General features: G+C 39.1%; 2 protein-coding genes and 1 pseudogene across 2 annotated transcripts in view; all 3 read right to left on the bottom strand.

Annotated features, from left to right (window-relative positions):
• Positions 1–849: 849 nt before the first annotated feature.
• On the bottom strand, positions 850–4744 carry LOC112081147 (dynein axonemal assembly factor 4-like; annotated as a pseudogene).
• A 71-nt stretch (positions 4745–4815) lies between these two features.
• On the bottom strand, positions 4816–11816 carry LOC111969422 (pygopus homolog 1). The gene is made up of 3 exons (XM_023995569.3): positions 11675–11816; positions 9362–9447; positions 4816–9105 (listed from the first exon to the last, which is right to left on the bottom strand). Exons 1-3 carry the CDS (start codon positions 11718–11720, stop codon positions 7903–7905), a joined length of 1335 nt encoding a protein of 444 aa, XP_023851337.1. The 5' UTR covers positions 11721–11816; the 3' UTR covers positions 4816–7902.
• Positions 11817–13508: 1692 nt separating this feature from the next.
• Positions 13509–17378, bottom strand: part of LOC111969123 (protogenin A-like) — a 41118-nt gene continuing 37248 nt past the window's right edge. The window contains exon 19 of the mRNA XM_070445450.1: positions 13509–17373. Coding sequence (XP_070301551.1) covers positions 16960–17373 — 414 coding nt within the window. The 3' untranslated portion in view covers positions 13509–16959. The remainder of the gene's footprint in view (positions 17374–17378) is intronic.

Below are 17378 nucleotides of genomic sequence, written 5' to 3'. Positions count from 1 at the left end.
ATTAACCGATCCAAAAAAAGGATAGGCGTGCTGGTTTTTGGACAACGACTCCTATTGTTAGGGCGGAGAGACCGGTATCTTAGTATTCATAATCTTTGTTATATTTTGCGAAAACCGAGTTTGGGAAACCCTGGACTATTTGATATTTATGTTTTATTTGTCATCACCTAACCTTCTAGGTAGACTTTTGCCAATGCCTACCAATGTCGGTTCCCCAACAGCAGGAACAAAGCAGGGTCCTGTGTGTAAACCCTGGGAATCCTGTTTTCTCATGTATGATGACCCCAGTGGTTAAAGACAATTCTCCTGTGCCATGGGAAAAGCCTCCAAGCCCCTTCTACAAGACCACCTCAAGTGACTATGGTGTTAGTCCTCCAACATTTGAATCATCACCCTGTACCTACCACCCACTTTCAAAGAATCACAGAAGACCTTGGGAACTGTGGGATGTTACGTGACAATGCCTTCAATACAAGTCTTGATCGAAGCAGGGTATATGACTGCCCTAATTTTCAAAACACTATCTGATTTGATTGACATGGTATACCATTGTCTTAGTGTTGATTAAACTACCTGGTGGACCTTCATTGACAATGATTGGTGTCCTGAAAACACATAAAAGCTGTACATTTAAGTTCTACAATATGCATGTTGTATCATTCTACATACAAAGTAAAGCATATTTTTACTTGCACTTATGTTATGTGACATTATACAGAAACACTAATAGCAGGAGCAAGTTACAATGTTTGACTTAATTTTTTTATTGTATCACTATAAACACATTGAACAGGTGGGCTATCAGCATTAATTTTAAAGTGTTCTTCATTGCAAAAAAATATACAAATGTATTAAACATGTATTTATTCATTCGGGACAGGGTGCACTCCCTTGGATGATTTGTCTGATTTTGTGTATCAGCTTGTAGAGTTTCATTTTGAGTATCAATCTTCAAAGCAGCCTGGTAATCTTGAAGACCTATGACAATATTTCCAAGGAATAAAAAACGTTTGGCTGACTGCACAGGCCATGGTAGGGATAGTCTGCTAAACCAGCTGTCCCTACTTCCTAGCCTAGGATATCCACATCTGCATTATTTCAGTCACAAGGCGACAGTAGGCTTTTCATTCTGGGCAGAAGAAACAAAATATAATCWAAAAATAAATTATGTTTAACCTTTAACTAGGCAAGTCAGTTAAGAACAGATTCTTATTTACAATGATGACCTACACCAGCCAAACCCAGACGACACTGGGCCAATTGTGCGCCACCCTATGGGACTCCCAATAGGGTGGCGTGATACAGCCTGGATTCGAACCAGGGTGTCTGTTGTGACACCCCTAGCACTGAGATGTAGTGCCTTAGACCGCTGCGCCACTACGGAGCCCAATGTGGAACTTTGTTTAAATCTGTAGAAAAAGTCAAAAGGTGCTATAACTAAACTAAATTGTTAAAGTATTCTCTTTTTTGCATTTCATATGTCCAAGTATGAATGACAAAATAGACKAAATAGAGAGTTCCAAGGGGAGCCATGTATCTTTGAGGCTTGAGAAATGCCCTTGTTGTCGTTGCACAGACCTTCAGTATAGAACTCCRGTTCACAAAAAGCTGTGCCTCGTCTTACATGGGCTCTTGTCCTGGCACCTGCATTGCCAGCCACGGGTGGCGTCAACAGATTAAGTGCCTGCAATGAAAGATTGTGGGTATGAAGAACCATTGTAATGTCATGTTCTATACAACCATCGCTTTTACCAATGCTGTTGAGTAAAAGAAAACATTTACACAAGAAAGATGAATACTGACCCAAGAGGAATCCTCAATGGCTTTATGAAGATTCCTTAGTTTCAAGTGACAAGGAGCASGGTTTGAATATATGGCAGGAATCTTTCTGTTAAGCTTCATGGCAAGGCTGTAAGAATTGATCGCAGCCAAGTAGTTACCTGTTGCAAACAATTTGCTGAAAAACATGGAGGGAAGACATTTAATATTAACACTACTTAATTGTTTGATGATCACTGATTTTGACAAGATTAGCCTACTTACTCTCCTTTAACCAGTCAGGGTTCCTCTTTTCTTCTGTCAGGTCCTTCAGCTCTGCCAGGTCTGCARGTATTGCCCTTCTGGCCTCTGCCTGCTTCTGAAGCCACTGTTCCAAAGAGAAAATGTATATTATTGGGTTGGCTTGATAAAATGTATAAATTAAATACATGATGCTACTTCCCAATATGGAACCGAGAATGGACAAACGCATCCCGTGTCCATAGTAAAGACAAAGCAATTAATACCCATACTTAAAGGGCAATTCCACCACTTTTCATTATCTCCGGCAGAATACCAGTGTTTACATATGTGGAATTGGTACATTTCTAAGTGAAAATGTTCTACCTGACGACATAATCAAAAGTTAAAACATTTTAAAACAGTGATTTTCAAACACTGCGATTCACAGTGACGTGGGGAGCAAGAATTTGTCTTTTAATCCTACCCTGTGATGTCACAGAGAAGCATTTTTTAGGACCGTTCTTATTATCTTTTTAACCACAGATCATAGAAACGTGCTGTTTTAACATACAGTATGTAGACACTGGTATGGTGCTGCAGATAATGGATATGAGGTCGAAAAGTGGCGGAAATGCCCTTTAATAAACCACAGTTCCAAAGATTCACTGATGAAAAAACCTGGCTAATACTTGAAAGTGGAAAGGGAAAAGATGAGTTTACACCMCTTCCTCCTCTGGTACTCTTGATTCTCGTAGGGCCGTGGGAAACACTCGTGGTGTGAACTTGATTTGAATGTTGCCTGTGGATCTTGGAGCTGGCAAATTCACCTGTTTTTTTCTTGCTGATTGATTGAACACTGTTTTTCTGATCTATGTAAGAAACAAGCAGATGATATTCATTACGGAATACTCAACCAATCAACAAAGTTATGATTGCAGAATGTACAATTTGATTGTACCAGAGTTTTATTTACCATGCTTGACCTTGCATCGGTCTGATGTTCTGGGTACATGTATCTTTTCCGATTTGCTTTGTTTGTCAACCTTGATTCTCTGACTTTTTAGCTTTAGTTGGGCTATTTGCCCCTGCTTCAGTTTCCATGCCTCCAACTCTGCTGTTGCTTTCTCATATTCATCATCCTTCATTTTCTGGATCCTGGCTCTCCCCCTTCTTCAAGCTGAAAATATAATATAACTGAAAATGAAGATGTATTCTTAGCACAAATTACACAGAATATATTTGACAAGTGTATCTCACCATCATCATGGTCTCCAGTGCATATTTCCTTTCTTCTTGTGTTTTTGTAGCTTTGGCTTTCGACTCAGCAGCAAGCTTTATCTGGCKTTTCAGGAGTGCTCTATCCCTGATCTCTCTCAATTTGTCTTTGTCATCTAAAACAGATAAACACAAGATCATTATAYTATCTTCTTTGTTGAATAATACTAATCAGGGTCAAATGTAATACATACAATTAAGTTGTAAAATATTGTGACTACTTTGCATAATGTATTGCAGCTACTTTATACCCATGTCCATGGCGTTGTTGAATAGTTGTTTCTGTTTGGCTTTAAGGGCGTTCTAGAGCGTGCATTATTTCCCTATAAGGCACGGTATATCAGCAGGGTAGAATTCAATGGCTTTAGTTCATTCTTACATGTTCTATGTTGGTGCTGCTTTTGAAAGTAAAAGTCGAATTGCTGAATTCGATTTCAATAATAGCATGCTAAAACTAATGGTTTGGTTAGCTAAAGTAGCAAGTCTATTTGTGTGGTTACCAAGGCAACTACTGTAGCTAGCCTATCTAGTAAACTTGCTAGCTACTTCAGTTGATGTTGAACACATTTCCAGCAAAAGTATAGCCATGGTATAAAAGGGATATCAACTCGGGGCTCTCAATGCGTTCTCTGGAAAATAATGCAACTCCTTGGAAGGTTTATTCCACTCCGCTAAAGCGTCTTCCATGTCATTTATTATTTTCAAATACATAGCCCCTCGTCGATTAACGCTTACATHGCTAACTAGACTAATATCTATATTGCTGTTAGATAATGAATTACTGTTAGTAATCACAAGGTGCTCCCACAGTCTCCTTRRTTTTCTGCAATGTGAAAACTGAAACTCCATTTCCAATTTTTGCTGTGCTTTTGTCATCATCTATCGGCTCAAACAGGAAGGCTTCAAATAAAAACGGGGGAAATGTACCTAAATTAAGGAGGCAAACCAAATAAAAATGGGGGAAAATGTACCTAAAATGAAGGACACAAACCAAAGCAATTGACCATTTACTACTGTTGACAACATTTAGATAGGTAACGTTAGCTAGCTAGCTTTAGAGTGTTTCCCCAAAACTTTTACCTTCAGATATTCGTCTGTTGAAAATATGTCTACTTTCCCAACCTTTACTCCTTTTAATGGTACATTTATGTAAACAATCGTTTCTGTCTCTGTCCATGTTTAATCTTTGACAATCAAAGGCATTTCAAACCAATTGTATAGTTKACTTTGATTTGCTAAATTGTTGTGTGGTGGTAGTAGCTACAACATTGTTGCCGGTTGCCAAGGAAGAAATAAAGTTGTTTCCGCGAACGATTGGTGTACTTCCTGTCTCAAAGTTTGGCGCCAGTTAAAGGGCCACTGCCAGGCCAGCCTACATTCAGATCCTAGAGCCCAGCTGGACTTGAAGGGTTGAAGCAAAGAATTTCTGATAGTTCTAAATGTTCTGATGTCGTGTTCCTAGTGCTCTAAGGGGCTATTTTTGAAGGTATAAATCTGATAGCCCAAAATGTTCAACACATAAAAGCGAAGACACGATTTCAAAGTTGTTTTTTATTAAAATAAGTTATACAATAAAATGTTTGTCAATTTAGAAAAAAAGTTTGTGGAATCTGTACTATTACTGCATACATTCATTATAAGGAACAGAATACAAAACAAATTAAGCTATGGGTCATTGAAGAAATTAAACCATATTGTTCATGCTACAGAGGCACATATCTAATCTACTACCAGACCTCACAATTGAGTCCTGTTTGCCATTTTTTTTTATACCTCTGCATAATTTTCATAAAACCACAATAACATTGTTGTAACTATGAGTGAAATTAACATTTGATATCATGTACCGGTACATTCAATATCCTAAAGGTAATATAATAAGGTGCTCATCTGAAAATTCTATCCTTTTTGGTGGCCAATCGATGTAGGAAAAGTACAAATAGTTCATGTGCATGTATAATGAGCATACAGGTTATTCATACATTACATTTACTAATAAACAACATTTTAAACTGTCAAGAAAATAAGGCATCTGCTGTCAATCATCTAGTATGAAAAAATTAACTTGAAAATCAAGCTAACTGCACTTTGCAAACAACGAGATATGTAAGTGGAGTTGTTATTCTGTAAGGAATGTACTTCTGAAATGAAATAACATTTTGGTACATGACCATTTTTGTGTTAAATCGAATAAAACTGGATTCAAAACCATTATCAATTCATTAGGAATGGGGTAATAATATATTATTCCTATAAACATTATCAATATTTTGATCACACAATATTCAGCTACATCACAAATGGCTAATAAATTAACAGTCAACAACATACAAATGCAGTTTTTTCACTTGATATATTAAGCAAAATATCTGGAAGTGATGATGTATCAAAACACTTGTAAGGCTGTTGATCCTGATGTTAGCACTGAATCAACAGTAAATATTAACTGCTTGTTCATACCAGTTCAAAAAGGAAGCYAACATTGATACAATTACATTATACAAAATTGAGCACAGTACTGTATACATTCACAATGCCACATTGAGTAGTTTTAAAAAGTTGTTGCGTAGTTTTGATCAATAGTTTTGATTTGTTTTATAGAAGATTTAGATTTTTAAATTTTTTATGACTGACAATATGAAAACAAATTTCTGAACAATATCAACTACCAATATTTATGTCTGATGGGCCGAAGCCTAACTTGAGCAATGTGCTCCCATAGAAAGTAGGCGGGATAAATTTATTAGAAATTTGGAAAATAGTTGAATCACCAAAATATTGCAATATCGAACTTAATGAAAAGTTCTCCAAACAGTAAGACAAATCTACATGAGAAAAGCAAACAATTAAAAAATATATTTAGTTTACTTTAAACTAGCAAAAATGGAAGCCATGCTTGAAACTATAATTTGACAAAGAAGTTTTATTTTGAACCAAGGTTATTTTCCCTTTATACAGTAAGCATGTCTCTTATTACTAATTATCATATTATTTTACCTTTCCTAAAATGAAAACAAAATATAAAGAAATGTTGATTTAAATGCATCATGTTGGCGCAAAAATAATACAATTAGAGCAAAGCAAAGTGCACACATACTAAAAACATATTTTTAGACTATAACATGTCTTTTATATAATAGGTTCATTTAAATTAGCTTAATCTGCATAATGTTTTACAAACATAATTCATTAAGGCTCTAAATACATTCAATATCAACAGTTTGAAAAACACACATGGATCGTTCCACGAAATTAGTGCCTTTTGCYTCCCTTTGATATTTTCATTCGAAATTGTGCACCAATATTGAATTTTAAAAGCCTGTTATATTCAAAGTGCCCTTTAATATAAACCACATGGAGAATTCAACAAATCCGATTTTTAATATGAATAAAGACTTGCTAAAGTGCCAAAATGTTGACATGTTCCTCCGTGCACTCTCTGACTTCCAGGGAGATATTAACCCACTAAACCCTAAGATTTATCCAAGTTGTAAACCCCTAGTTATTTTGTTGCTTTGACAAAGTCATTTCTGAAGATTATTTATTTAATGTGATTGGWGATTAATTTTAAAGTAAAAAAAAAACCTGGCCCTCATTTTAAGGTCAACCCTGTTACGTGAACTGAACTTTTGTTCTAATATTGTGAAACGATTCCTTGGGATTTTTTTTTTAACAAAATAAACATTGAACATCTAATAGCCAAATCCTAGTGTAAAAGCAGGTGAGCTGGTTCTACTCTTTTTGACCATTGTCTGGTGTTTTGTGGTGGYAAACTGAGTGGGTCGAGCATAACATGTCAACCCTGTTACCTATAGATAGATTAGACAGGCTAAAAATGTTTGAACATTTCTACTTTTTTAAAGCTTGCATTCAATTGCCCCTCACTGTTGCACACACAACATCCATTTCCCCTGTCACGAGGGGATTTATGGCTGATTTTAAGATGACATCTTCAACCCTGTTACTGTCAAACATTTTTTTTCTCACGAAGTTATACATCTCAAAAGGCATAAAATTTGTGGAATGACCACATGTATCGAATCATTTCTAAAAAATGTATCAGATCCAATTCTGGTTGTATAGCATACAGTACAGGTGTATGGCTTTGGAACACCATTCCATCTGTGACTATCAACTTTTTGGGAAACAATCATACTGCTCAAAATCTGTCAAACTATAACAGTAGTTGAAAAAAAATATCTGATTAAAATGTTGAATACGTTTGCATCCGTCAATCAGTTAACCTTTCCGGATAGCTTACTCATACTGATGTTATAATAACTTATATAAACCATAGGCCAGGAAAGTTGAGCGAAACAGTAAGGACCTTGTTAAGAGAATGACATTATTGTGGTCAACATGGCCAATGGTACCTGCCCAAAAATAGGGAATACATATGACATTAAACAGGACTTCAGTCTAGCTCTTGCATCGGTCTAAGCACAGGACAGACACTGCTATCCAAATTATACCAAATGTCAAATAAAACAACAAAATGGTACAAATTTAACCCTTCGTAAACCCTACGTAAAAACGTAAGGAAAAATCACCAACAAAGGAAGTATACCAAAGAAAATAGTATAACCAGCATAAGATTAATAATGTTACTGATGGCTCATATTCGTATCACTCGCTGTTAACTGTTGGCTGCTGCCCTGCTGGCTGCCCTGTTAGCTCCTTTGTTCTATGGAGCTGTGCCCCTTTCTCCTCCATGCAGATGTCACAGCCCCACACTGCCAACACCTCTGCTGTCAACAGGTTATAAGCTGTCTCAGTCATTCCAGTACAAACCCTGTGAAACCATTTTTGACATGAGGCCTCACACAGGATAGCTTCCTGGTCATCATTCACTTCATTCAGGCATACTCCACATGGAAACACAGGCTCCATGGAGGAGTGGCTAGGCCTGTTGGGATGCATCAGTGTCTTATTGATGGCCACACCACCACCTCCATTGCTTCTACTCCGCTCCAGGGGGGCTGCCTCCATGTGCCTGCCTGACTGTGGGGACTTCTTCAGAGAATCATTATTGGGGTGGATGATGCCGTTGATTTTCTCTGTGGTGTTAGGCTGACCTGCACCCTGACAGACCAGGGCGCCTCTATTCTTTGATTTCAGGTCGACAGAGTTTTTCTGACCCATGATCTCCTCTGAGCCATGGCTTCGTTTCTGTGGAGATGTGTTCTGGGATGTACTTTTGCTTGACACCACCTCACTCATGTCCTGTTTAGGTGTAGGTGTATTGGACTGGGTAAATCTGTTGTTTTGCTGCTGCCGAGTAAAACCAGGACTAGGGTCCATGCCGGGTTGGGGAGGTGGATTCCCAATTGGATTGACTGCTGATCTAAAGCTCAGGCCCATGTCAGGAGAAGTGCTTTGGGTCACATTATGCAGATGCACCTGATTCAAGTTGTCATGGGGACCTGGTCTAAAAGGCTGATTGGGTGGAAGTGGCATGTTACTGTTGTTGTTGCTTAATGGTGGATGGTTACCGTAATTGGGATTTTCATGGTAACCATAGTTAAAGTCAGGGGGTCGATTGAACCCCATTCCCATTTGAGTCTGGGCAAAAGGGTGGAGCTGGTTTCGTATCTGGTAGGGACCCCTGTAAGAAGATGGCATCCTATTTGGCATGAGGTGGTCCATCCTGGGCAGGCCATAGCCACTGCAGCCAGGGTAGTGCGGGTGGCCAAAATATGGGTTCCCAGAGGACAGAGGCTTGAAAGATGGTGTGTTGTAGTTGTCATCAAAAGGATTGGTAGCCACTAGGTGGTCGGCACTTCGGTTTGGTGGTGGAGCATACTCAGATAGGGGAGCGAAGGAGGGAGCCTGGGGAAACGCATGAAAAGGCAATGATAAAGGTAGTTGATACAGAACTATGCAAGCAGCGTCAAACACTTGACTATCAACAGCCATTCAGAGAACTTCTCAAAAGTTTGATGAATAAGTGAGCAGTATATTCGTTTTGTCTTGATATAGCATTGTCTGACTGAATGAGGTTGGTCAATATCGGAAACCACAAGATTTTCGACCTATAACAAAGAAGGGAATCTCAGAAAGTCAGACTATTGTGCTGGTATTTTACCTGTGCGTTCGACTTGCACTTTTTCTTGTCTGGGCTATCCAGCAGAACACCCAGCCCTCCTAGATCATCAAGCCCACCAGCTCTACCTGAGAAAGAAAACCACACAAAACGTTATACAGCCACATAAAATGCAGGTTTCCCATTAAACTACAAGGCACACTTTTCACTCTGACAGACATTGTATAGAAAACTTACTTGTGGCATGCCAATATGTTGAACAACACAGAACTTGTTTAATTTTCTCATGAATGGCTTATTGCCTACACCTTCGTGAAGTCCATGTGCAAGCAGTGTCAGGATTAAATTATAAGAAAGGCTGGCTGCACACTGTTTTCTTGTAGTTTAAATGGTCCAACCTTCTCCATTGAGAAGAATCTAAAATGTTTGGCAGCTTGCTGCCCCTATCACGTTGTCCAAGTTGCCCCTATGATATGCGGCAAGCTGTAAATTCATGTAACCTAAGTATGGTATAGTCAGTATACTTGGTAAACAGAATCAAATTACCAGTACTCAGCTGTAGCCTCCCCTCCTCTCCAGGGTCTATTACCACAATAGATCAATACAGTGGAACTCTGGACCTAACCCTTTTAAAGTAGTGCACTAAATAGGCAATAGGATGCCATTTGGTTCCTAACCCTGGTCTATAGACTTGATGCCTGCCTGGAGTTCCTGACAGCCTCCCAGTCTTCATACATGGTCGATAACCAACATCCTCCTAAAGGCTCCTCAAGGATGCAAAGGTACATTAAAGGCTCAATCACAAAGACGTGTTGGATTGTTATGCCACTACAATTATCTACTGGATCTGGGGGGGTCATACTGGCTTGGTATCTATTATCTACTGGGTCATAGGGGGTCATTCTGGCCTGTGTTCTATTATCTACTGGATATGATGGGGGTCATACTGGCCTGGTATCTATTTCTACTGGGTCAGGGGGGTCATACTGGCTGGTATCTATTATCTACTGGGTTCTGGGGGGGTCATACTGGCCTGGTATCTATTATCTACTGGGTCTGGGGTGGGGGGGTCATACTGGCCTGGTATCTATTATCTACTGTCTGGGGGAGGGGTCATACTGGCCTGGTATATATTAATCTACTGGTCTGGGGGAGGGGCATACTGGCCTGTATCTATTATCTACTGGGTCTGGGGGAGGGGGCATACTGGCCTGGTATCTATTATCTACTGGGTCTGGGGGAGGGGCATACTGGCCTGGTATCTATCTACTGGGTCTGGGGGGTCATACTGACCTGGTATCTATTATCTACTGGGTCTGGGGGAGGGCGTCATACTGGCCTGGTATCTATTATCTACTGGGGGAGGGGGCATACTGGCCTGGTATCTATCTACTGGGTCTGGGGGTGTCATACTGACCTGGTATCTATTATCTACTGGGTTTGGGGGAGTGGGGGCAATACTGGCCTGGTATCTATTATCTACTGGGTCTGGGGGAGTGGGGCCATACTGGCCTGGTATCTATTATCTACTGGGTCTGGGGGGTCATACTGGCCTGGTATCTATTATCTACTGGGTCTGGGGGAGTGGGGCCATACTGGCCTGGTATCTATTATCTAACTGGGTCTGGGGGGGTCATACTGGCCTGGTATCTATTAGCCTATACACACAGCTCTGTAAATATGTCAAACATGTAACAGTTGTTCAATGCTTTTAAAACCACCCACATCTCCATTGGTGGGATAGTTTGTGTAATTGTTATAAAKAATTAATCGCAATAAAGCTCTTGTATGATAGCCTACAGTCGTCTACTGGCGCATGTGATTAATGATCATCAATGTTTTCAATTTCTGTAGCCTATATCTTGTTGTTATAAATAAACAGGGCCTACAGTTTATGCAACATAATTTGTCCCACAGAGGTAAAACTCAAGTCTCAGTCAGTCGGTTAACTAAATTAAAAGACTCGTCAGATTTTGACCGCTGGGATGTCATTTAAATGCACTTCCTATATCGTTCACTGCAATAAGAAAAAGTCAGCTGGCTACATTAAAAAAAACATTTTTTTWAAGTTCGTGGCAGTTCCAAATTTGCGAACACATTCCGACAGTGAAAGTTTTGACGAACTTTCCACGTCAGCAAGGTCAATTAGATTTGAATAGTTTACGATATTTTTTTTTAATTTAAAATGCCAGCGCTGTCTATTTATTTTGAGTTTGATTCAATACTTCAAAGGCCTTGAGGTAGGCCGATAAGCTCCTTCAACGTCGTAATTATGGTCGAGACTTGTGTCTCGTGCCCCCACAGACAGCAACATACCACGCGCAGGAAGGGAAAAATATCAAAAACGCGCATTACCTCGGTTTCTTTTGAGCGAGGTATCTTTATCCTGTTCTTTTGACATTACAGAGCTTCTTACATGGCTTAAACGTGCATACTTGTGCTGAGAAGGTAACAGTACCCAACCGCTCTCTTCCCCCAGCAGCAATCACAACTATCTGTGTGACGAGGAAAGCTGCAATCGTTTGCAAAGTTTAGGAGGAGCAGATAAATTCAACTTCATGATATCCTGTGTCACGCAGGGAAATTTTTGTTAACATTGTATCATTGTCACATATTTCTCCACGTGGCACATGTTTGGCACTTGTAAAGCACGGTTAATATTAGATTTTGAGAAACGGAACCTTTGTGTGACAGCACAGAACCCCCTCCACATTGGCATGTTGAATGTGTCTACACTGCCGCTCCGTCAGAAGTGTGGGTGTACTGTAATGATGCGACTGGGGCGGAAGCTAATAAATCCAGTCTGGATATTTAGAGGCAATATCTGTCTGTCTAAGAACTGTTTGACGTTTATTACATACCTACCACTCTCTTTGGTTGAGTTTTGCWCTATTCATTTTCTGAAGTGATATCTGCTTAGTCATGATAAGGAGTTGCAGCCTAATAGGCCTAACTACTACTCTACACACTTCAAKAGTTGTTTTTACTGTAGGAATAGTCTACAGTATTTACAAAAAGCTTAAATGTTTTACTAAACTAAAATAATAAAGTTGTTGTATAGGCTACAGTATAGATTTTTTTTGTTTCTTATCCACAGCCATCTGTGGACACCACGCCATTTTTTTTGTAGGTTACAGATCTCTCCAGAAGCACTACTGTCATACACATGGGGTTAAACAATCGATGTATTGACGTTTCTCATCCATTAACAGTAATTAACTGCMGCTTTTTCAGATAAGGGAAGACCAATGATTGGATGGACTGTAATACCTGAATATAACTGAAGATAATGCCAGAGGGGCCTTTAACTGACTACAAGAGGAAGCCTTCAGTCTTTGGACCCAAAGTTCGGTGCGGAAGACGACCATTGTCACAACATGGACCAAAGGACATGACCTTACAAGTGTACATTTCGTTATTTTGATTTCCGAGTGGAAAAACAGAAAGTCAATGTATTTTGTCATTTATTGTGTCAAAGTTGGACATGGAATAATGGAAAACAAATAACAACAAAATGTATTACATTTTGGGATTTTTGTTTCTTATTTTGTTCATACCCAGATGTACACACCCCCTCATAGAATATTCATTGTTTAGGGGGGGTGTTTACAGCCTAGGTCGGTAGCACAAAGAAAGGATTTGATTGTGTGAGTGTGACAGGAAGATAAAATTACTAATGTTAGCTAAGATGCAGCACTTATTATAAAGGTTGCATGCCAATAGAACAAACTCAACAACAACTGAACAAAGTTGGCTAGTAGGCTAGCTAGCTCTCACTATCTTGTTGGCTAGCTAGCCGTACCTGGTTACTGGCTATCCTATAGTCATACTAGCTAGTAGTAGTTAGTGTAAGTAAGTTAGTCCCTAAACCTGCTACAAGATAAAGCTGCCTGGGCAGAGCTACCTGCTGCAGAAAGGTCAGATTAGCTACATCTTTTGTCGACTGATGGTGTTTATTGACTGAGGAAAAATTAACAGCAGTTACTGTAAATGGTTACCTATCTGGCACTTTGCATAGCTAACTTAGCTATTGCATACACCTACAACAATATCAAATTAACCTATAGTCAGTGCTGATGTGTGTGTGTGTGTGTGTGTACTAAATGTACTAGTTACTCTAATACAGTCTCTAATAGTTTTATAATAATACTCTGATATTGGTGAGGACAGACATACCAATACGTGCAAGGAAGTTCACATTGTTTATTTTTATTTAAACTCAATCAGTCATTCTCAGAATTATTTATTGTTTAAATTATTTTAAACTTTAATTGGACAAGTAGGCTATAACATTTTTGTAATGAAGAAAGTTGTAGTAAGGACCAAGGCTTGCTTGAATATCTTGAAGAAAAGCTGTTGGTGTTGTGATCAAAGAGCAAACAGAAAAACAGAACATTAACACAAAATAATGACAAAAGGTACATTCGATTTCAAGGCCTGTGCCTCCTCTCACTATAATTTTGAAACACAACAACGAGAGTGTGTATTGGTTACATAGACTCCCAATGTTGTGTCCCAAAGCTACTCTCACTACAACTGTGGAGCAGCTGTGGGTTCCCCTGAGTTTAACTGTAAATGACCCACAGCGCTCCACCACTGCAGCTAAAGCCAGCAGCACAGCCTTTACAGAAAAARGTGACTGCAGAAGAAAAGGGGACTCAGAGCACCAGAGAATTATGATTCACACCAAGTCCTCCACTTCATCCCTTTTATATTCACATGTTCAGGAAAAAAAGAGAACACAACTTTTGAAATTAAAGAGACACAGGACTGGATCTGCATCACTCGTTCTTCCATCTCTTGCATAACACTGACCCCCTCTGACTATAGCATCCAACACATCTCTATCAAAAGCTGGAAGAGGAACCTGAGGTAGAAGACGGTATATCACTTATTGGACATTCACAACCAATACGAGAATGCAGAACCCTAATCAACATTCTGATTCTGAAAACATATATAAGAATGAGAACCCTATGGTTACTCTTTATCACAATTGAAAAMACAAAAACAATACTGTTACTGCAAATGCTCAATAATAACTTGTCTATTCCAGCTTTTAGTTATCAGAGTTGGATTGCAGTCACCGGACATTATAACAATGCAGAGGACTACACATGTAAATAAAAAGCAAAAACAACTAAAATATTCCATATACAATATGAACTTGACATTTTWWTAACACAGCTTTTCAGACTAATGATCATCTACAACAGTTTAAAGAAGTATTCACATTCGTATCAAAGATTAATACATTTTAGGCATCTAGGAAAAAACTAAATTCAGTTGGTACTTTCTCAAAACTGGGGTATATGAAACCCCATTGAAATAACAATAATATATATTTCTCTTCCAGTGAGAAAAAGTAAAAAAGAATGTAGAAAAATCTGTCTATTTTTTTGCTTCAATGACAAATAACAATGCATGTTTAAAAGCACTAATTGTGTACCACTTTCATCTTGGTTTGTGGTCTAATAGACACCCATTTATTAAGTAGTAATCAAAACCTAAATGGGGATAAAGCTTTTGGAACCAAATAAAATGAGAAAATATCATGCAGAGATATATGTCTAAATGGATCTCTTGCTAATGCGCAACAGTGAACTGAATTCTTTGGTATACATTGTTTGCCATTCAAAAGAAAGTAAAACTGATTGTGTCACACTTCATGCAAACTGTCATCCTATTAGTTAGAAATCCGTTGATTGAAAATACTGTTGCAATGTAGGATGAGAATCAATATAATATACTGTATATAGCTCCGGAATAGAATTTCCCCCTACAATGTACACATCTAGTTGCAACAGTAAAGCTCTAAAGAAAACCAATAATWGGGTGATTTGGTTAGTGTGCATGACATTGATTATAATTGTCATTTTAACCATTATCAAGGGCCCAAAATCCTGGGGGCACTTTCTGAGAGAGGACCCGCATCTCAACTCAGTTGGTCACAGAACGGGGGCACACATGTGCAAAGCTTTGTCTTAGAAGCAGCATCTCAGCTGATCTGCGTTAGATTTTTGGTCTAATACATGAGAAAAACCTCATTGTAATTTTCCCAGGAACCCGCTGAGAGATCAAAAGCAAATGGAGGGAGCAAACAATTACTTTGGATGATAGCATCAGTCACCGCTGCACATTGGCTGTGATCAACAAATCAAACTAATCTGACAAGTGCTAAACTTATTTTTCTACTCTATGGTGAAGTATCAACTACTTAAAGAACAAAAGTAACTCGAATCTGTACTCAGTAGTACATAAACGTCGACAAAAATATAGATATCTTTAGAGATAAAATGTTTTTTTGGTATTCATTCCATTCACTTCCATCGCACTGATTTAACGCTTTTGGTTTTCAACAATCATTCTTCACACTTCTCCCATCCCCATGTGTCATAGAGTTGGACCTCAGATGGATCGGACTTTGGTATATGATCCTTTCTGTTTGTCTCCGACATCTGAGGGTCTCTTTCCCCATTAAGGCCATTTATAAAGCTTTTAAGGTCTGCTGTATTGAAACACATCGACACAAGCATTTTTGTTATGTTCTTTCCCAAAATAACCAAAAAGATAGCTTGCCATACCACAGACACATTATTCCAACTGAATTCAAACTAAAGTTTTTCCACCTGTGAGTGGGGCATCACAAGGCTCTGAACCGTAACTGACAATGTTCTAGAGATACATTCAATACAGATCTATGGCAACTACCCTCTACAATGAGCAGTTCAGGACTAAGAAGATACCCTGTCAGTCAACCATGGAACATTACACATGGCTTTTCAAATGTACTAAACCTTGTTCCCTGAGTTTAGGAAAATAATAACACAACAAAATAATGCTTAAAAAGAGGTAGTATAAAACAGGAATTGCAAGGGCAACTGCACATTGACAACAAAAAAAAATGTCTTAACCACTATGGATAACCTGAAAAGTACATTGTGTCATACTGGCTTATTATTGAATTTCAGCAACTTATGTAGTAAATTGTACTGGCCCTTAATCTACCATAGCCGAACACTCAAAGCTTATTGTAAAGTAACCTGAGAAATAGTCCAAATAACCTGTGATAAAGAAGAAAATAACAAAGCTTTAATTGAGATCTGTAGTACCCTTACAATCCCGTACTTCATTATAAACAAGGAGGAAAATGAATACGGGACAAATCTTACCTAGCAAAAACGAATTATTGCCATCAGGAAGTATCAGTTGTTCCATAAAGGAAGAGACCCCTTACATAGTTCAGGTATAAGTCGTTATTATTAAATACTGTATATAGTTGGAGTTTACCAAGAGGTAAACTGAGGTAGATCATCAGCAAAAGAAGGGCTCACTCTACACTTTGCTCCAGTGATAAACTCTTAAATAATGTCAGAAATGTAAGTCACATTTCACAATTTTGACGATCTCTTGAAACATTCATGGTGGGTGAGATTTTTCTTTCAAACACATACACACAAACAATGAATCAAAATAAAATGAGTACACATTCACTAGAAGATTCTTTGATAGAAATCACCAGAACCCAAACCAGAGCCCAGTTTTTCCAAAGACCTGGATATTTGGATTTCTGCTCATTGTCTTTTAAAACAGTGGAGTGAGTTTAGGGTTGGGGGATTGATGGGAGGTCACACAGACTGCTAGAGAGAAAGTGCAGGCTGGGAATTGTCTGGGGCCTGATAGTGGTGATGGTTGCACGGTTTCTCCATGGAGTCTCCAATCTCCAGGTTGAGGTGAGACTGCTCCCCTAGCTCCCCCTCACTCTCCTGGGCAGGACTGCAGAATGACCCCCCGCTCTCCTCTCTCAGAGACGCAGGGCGGCTGCCGGGACCAGAGGACAGGTTGGTCATCTCTGTCTCGTCGTGAGAGTAACGGCCCGAGTCGCCTGTCTCGTGGCTGCCCTCGCTGTTGGAGGAGCCCTCTGTGTCAAAAGGTGGGCCAAACAGGACCTGCAGGGAGGTGGGCTGGTTGGGTGACGACAGAGACTCATCCTCGTAGCACAGCACTGTTGCTCCTGGCTGGTACGAGCAGATTCCATGGCTCTTCCTCTGGATCTGAG

Source organism: Salvelinus sp. IW2-2015, linkage group LG10, assembly GCF_002910315.2.
Source record: "Salvelinus sp. IW2-2015 linkage group LG10, ASM291031v2, whole genome shotgun sequence".
Classification (NCBI taxonomy): Eukaryota; Metazoa; Chordata; class Actinopteri; order Salmoniformes; family Salmonidae; genus Salvelinus; species Salvelinus sp. IW2-2015.
Note: the sequence above shows the minus strand (reverse complement) of the source record. Positions and strands in the feature narration are given on the sequence as shown.

Coding starts and splice junctions, on each gene's coding strand:
- LOC111969422 (XM_023995569.3), bottom strand. CDS start 11,720: ATGTCAAAAGAACAGGATAAAGATACCTCGCTCAAAAGAAACCGAG. Junction 9,448..11,674: donor CTCGCTCAAAAGAAACCGAG/GTAATGCGCGTT, acceptor TTTCTTTCTCAG/GTAGAGCTGGTGGGCTTGAT. Junction 9,106..9,361: donor AGTGCAAGTCGAACGCACAG/GTAAAATACCAG, acceptor GCGTTTCCCCAG/GCTCCCTCCTTCGCTCCCCT.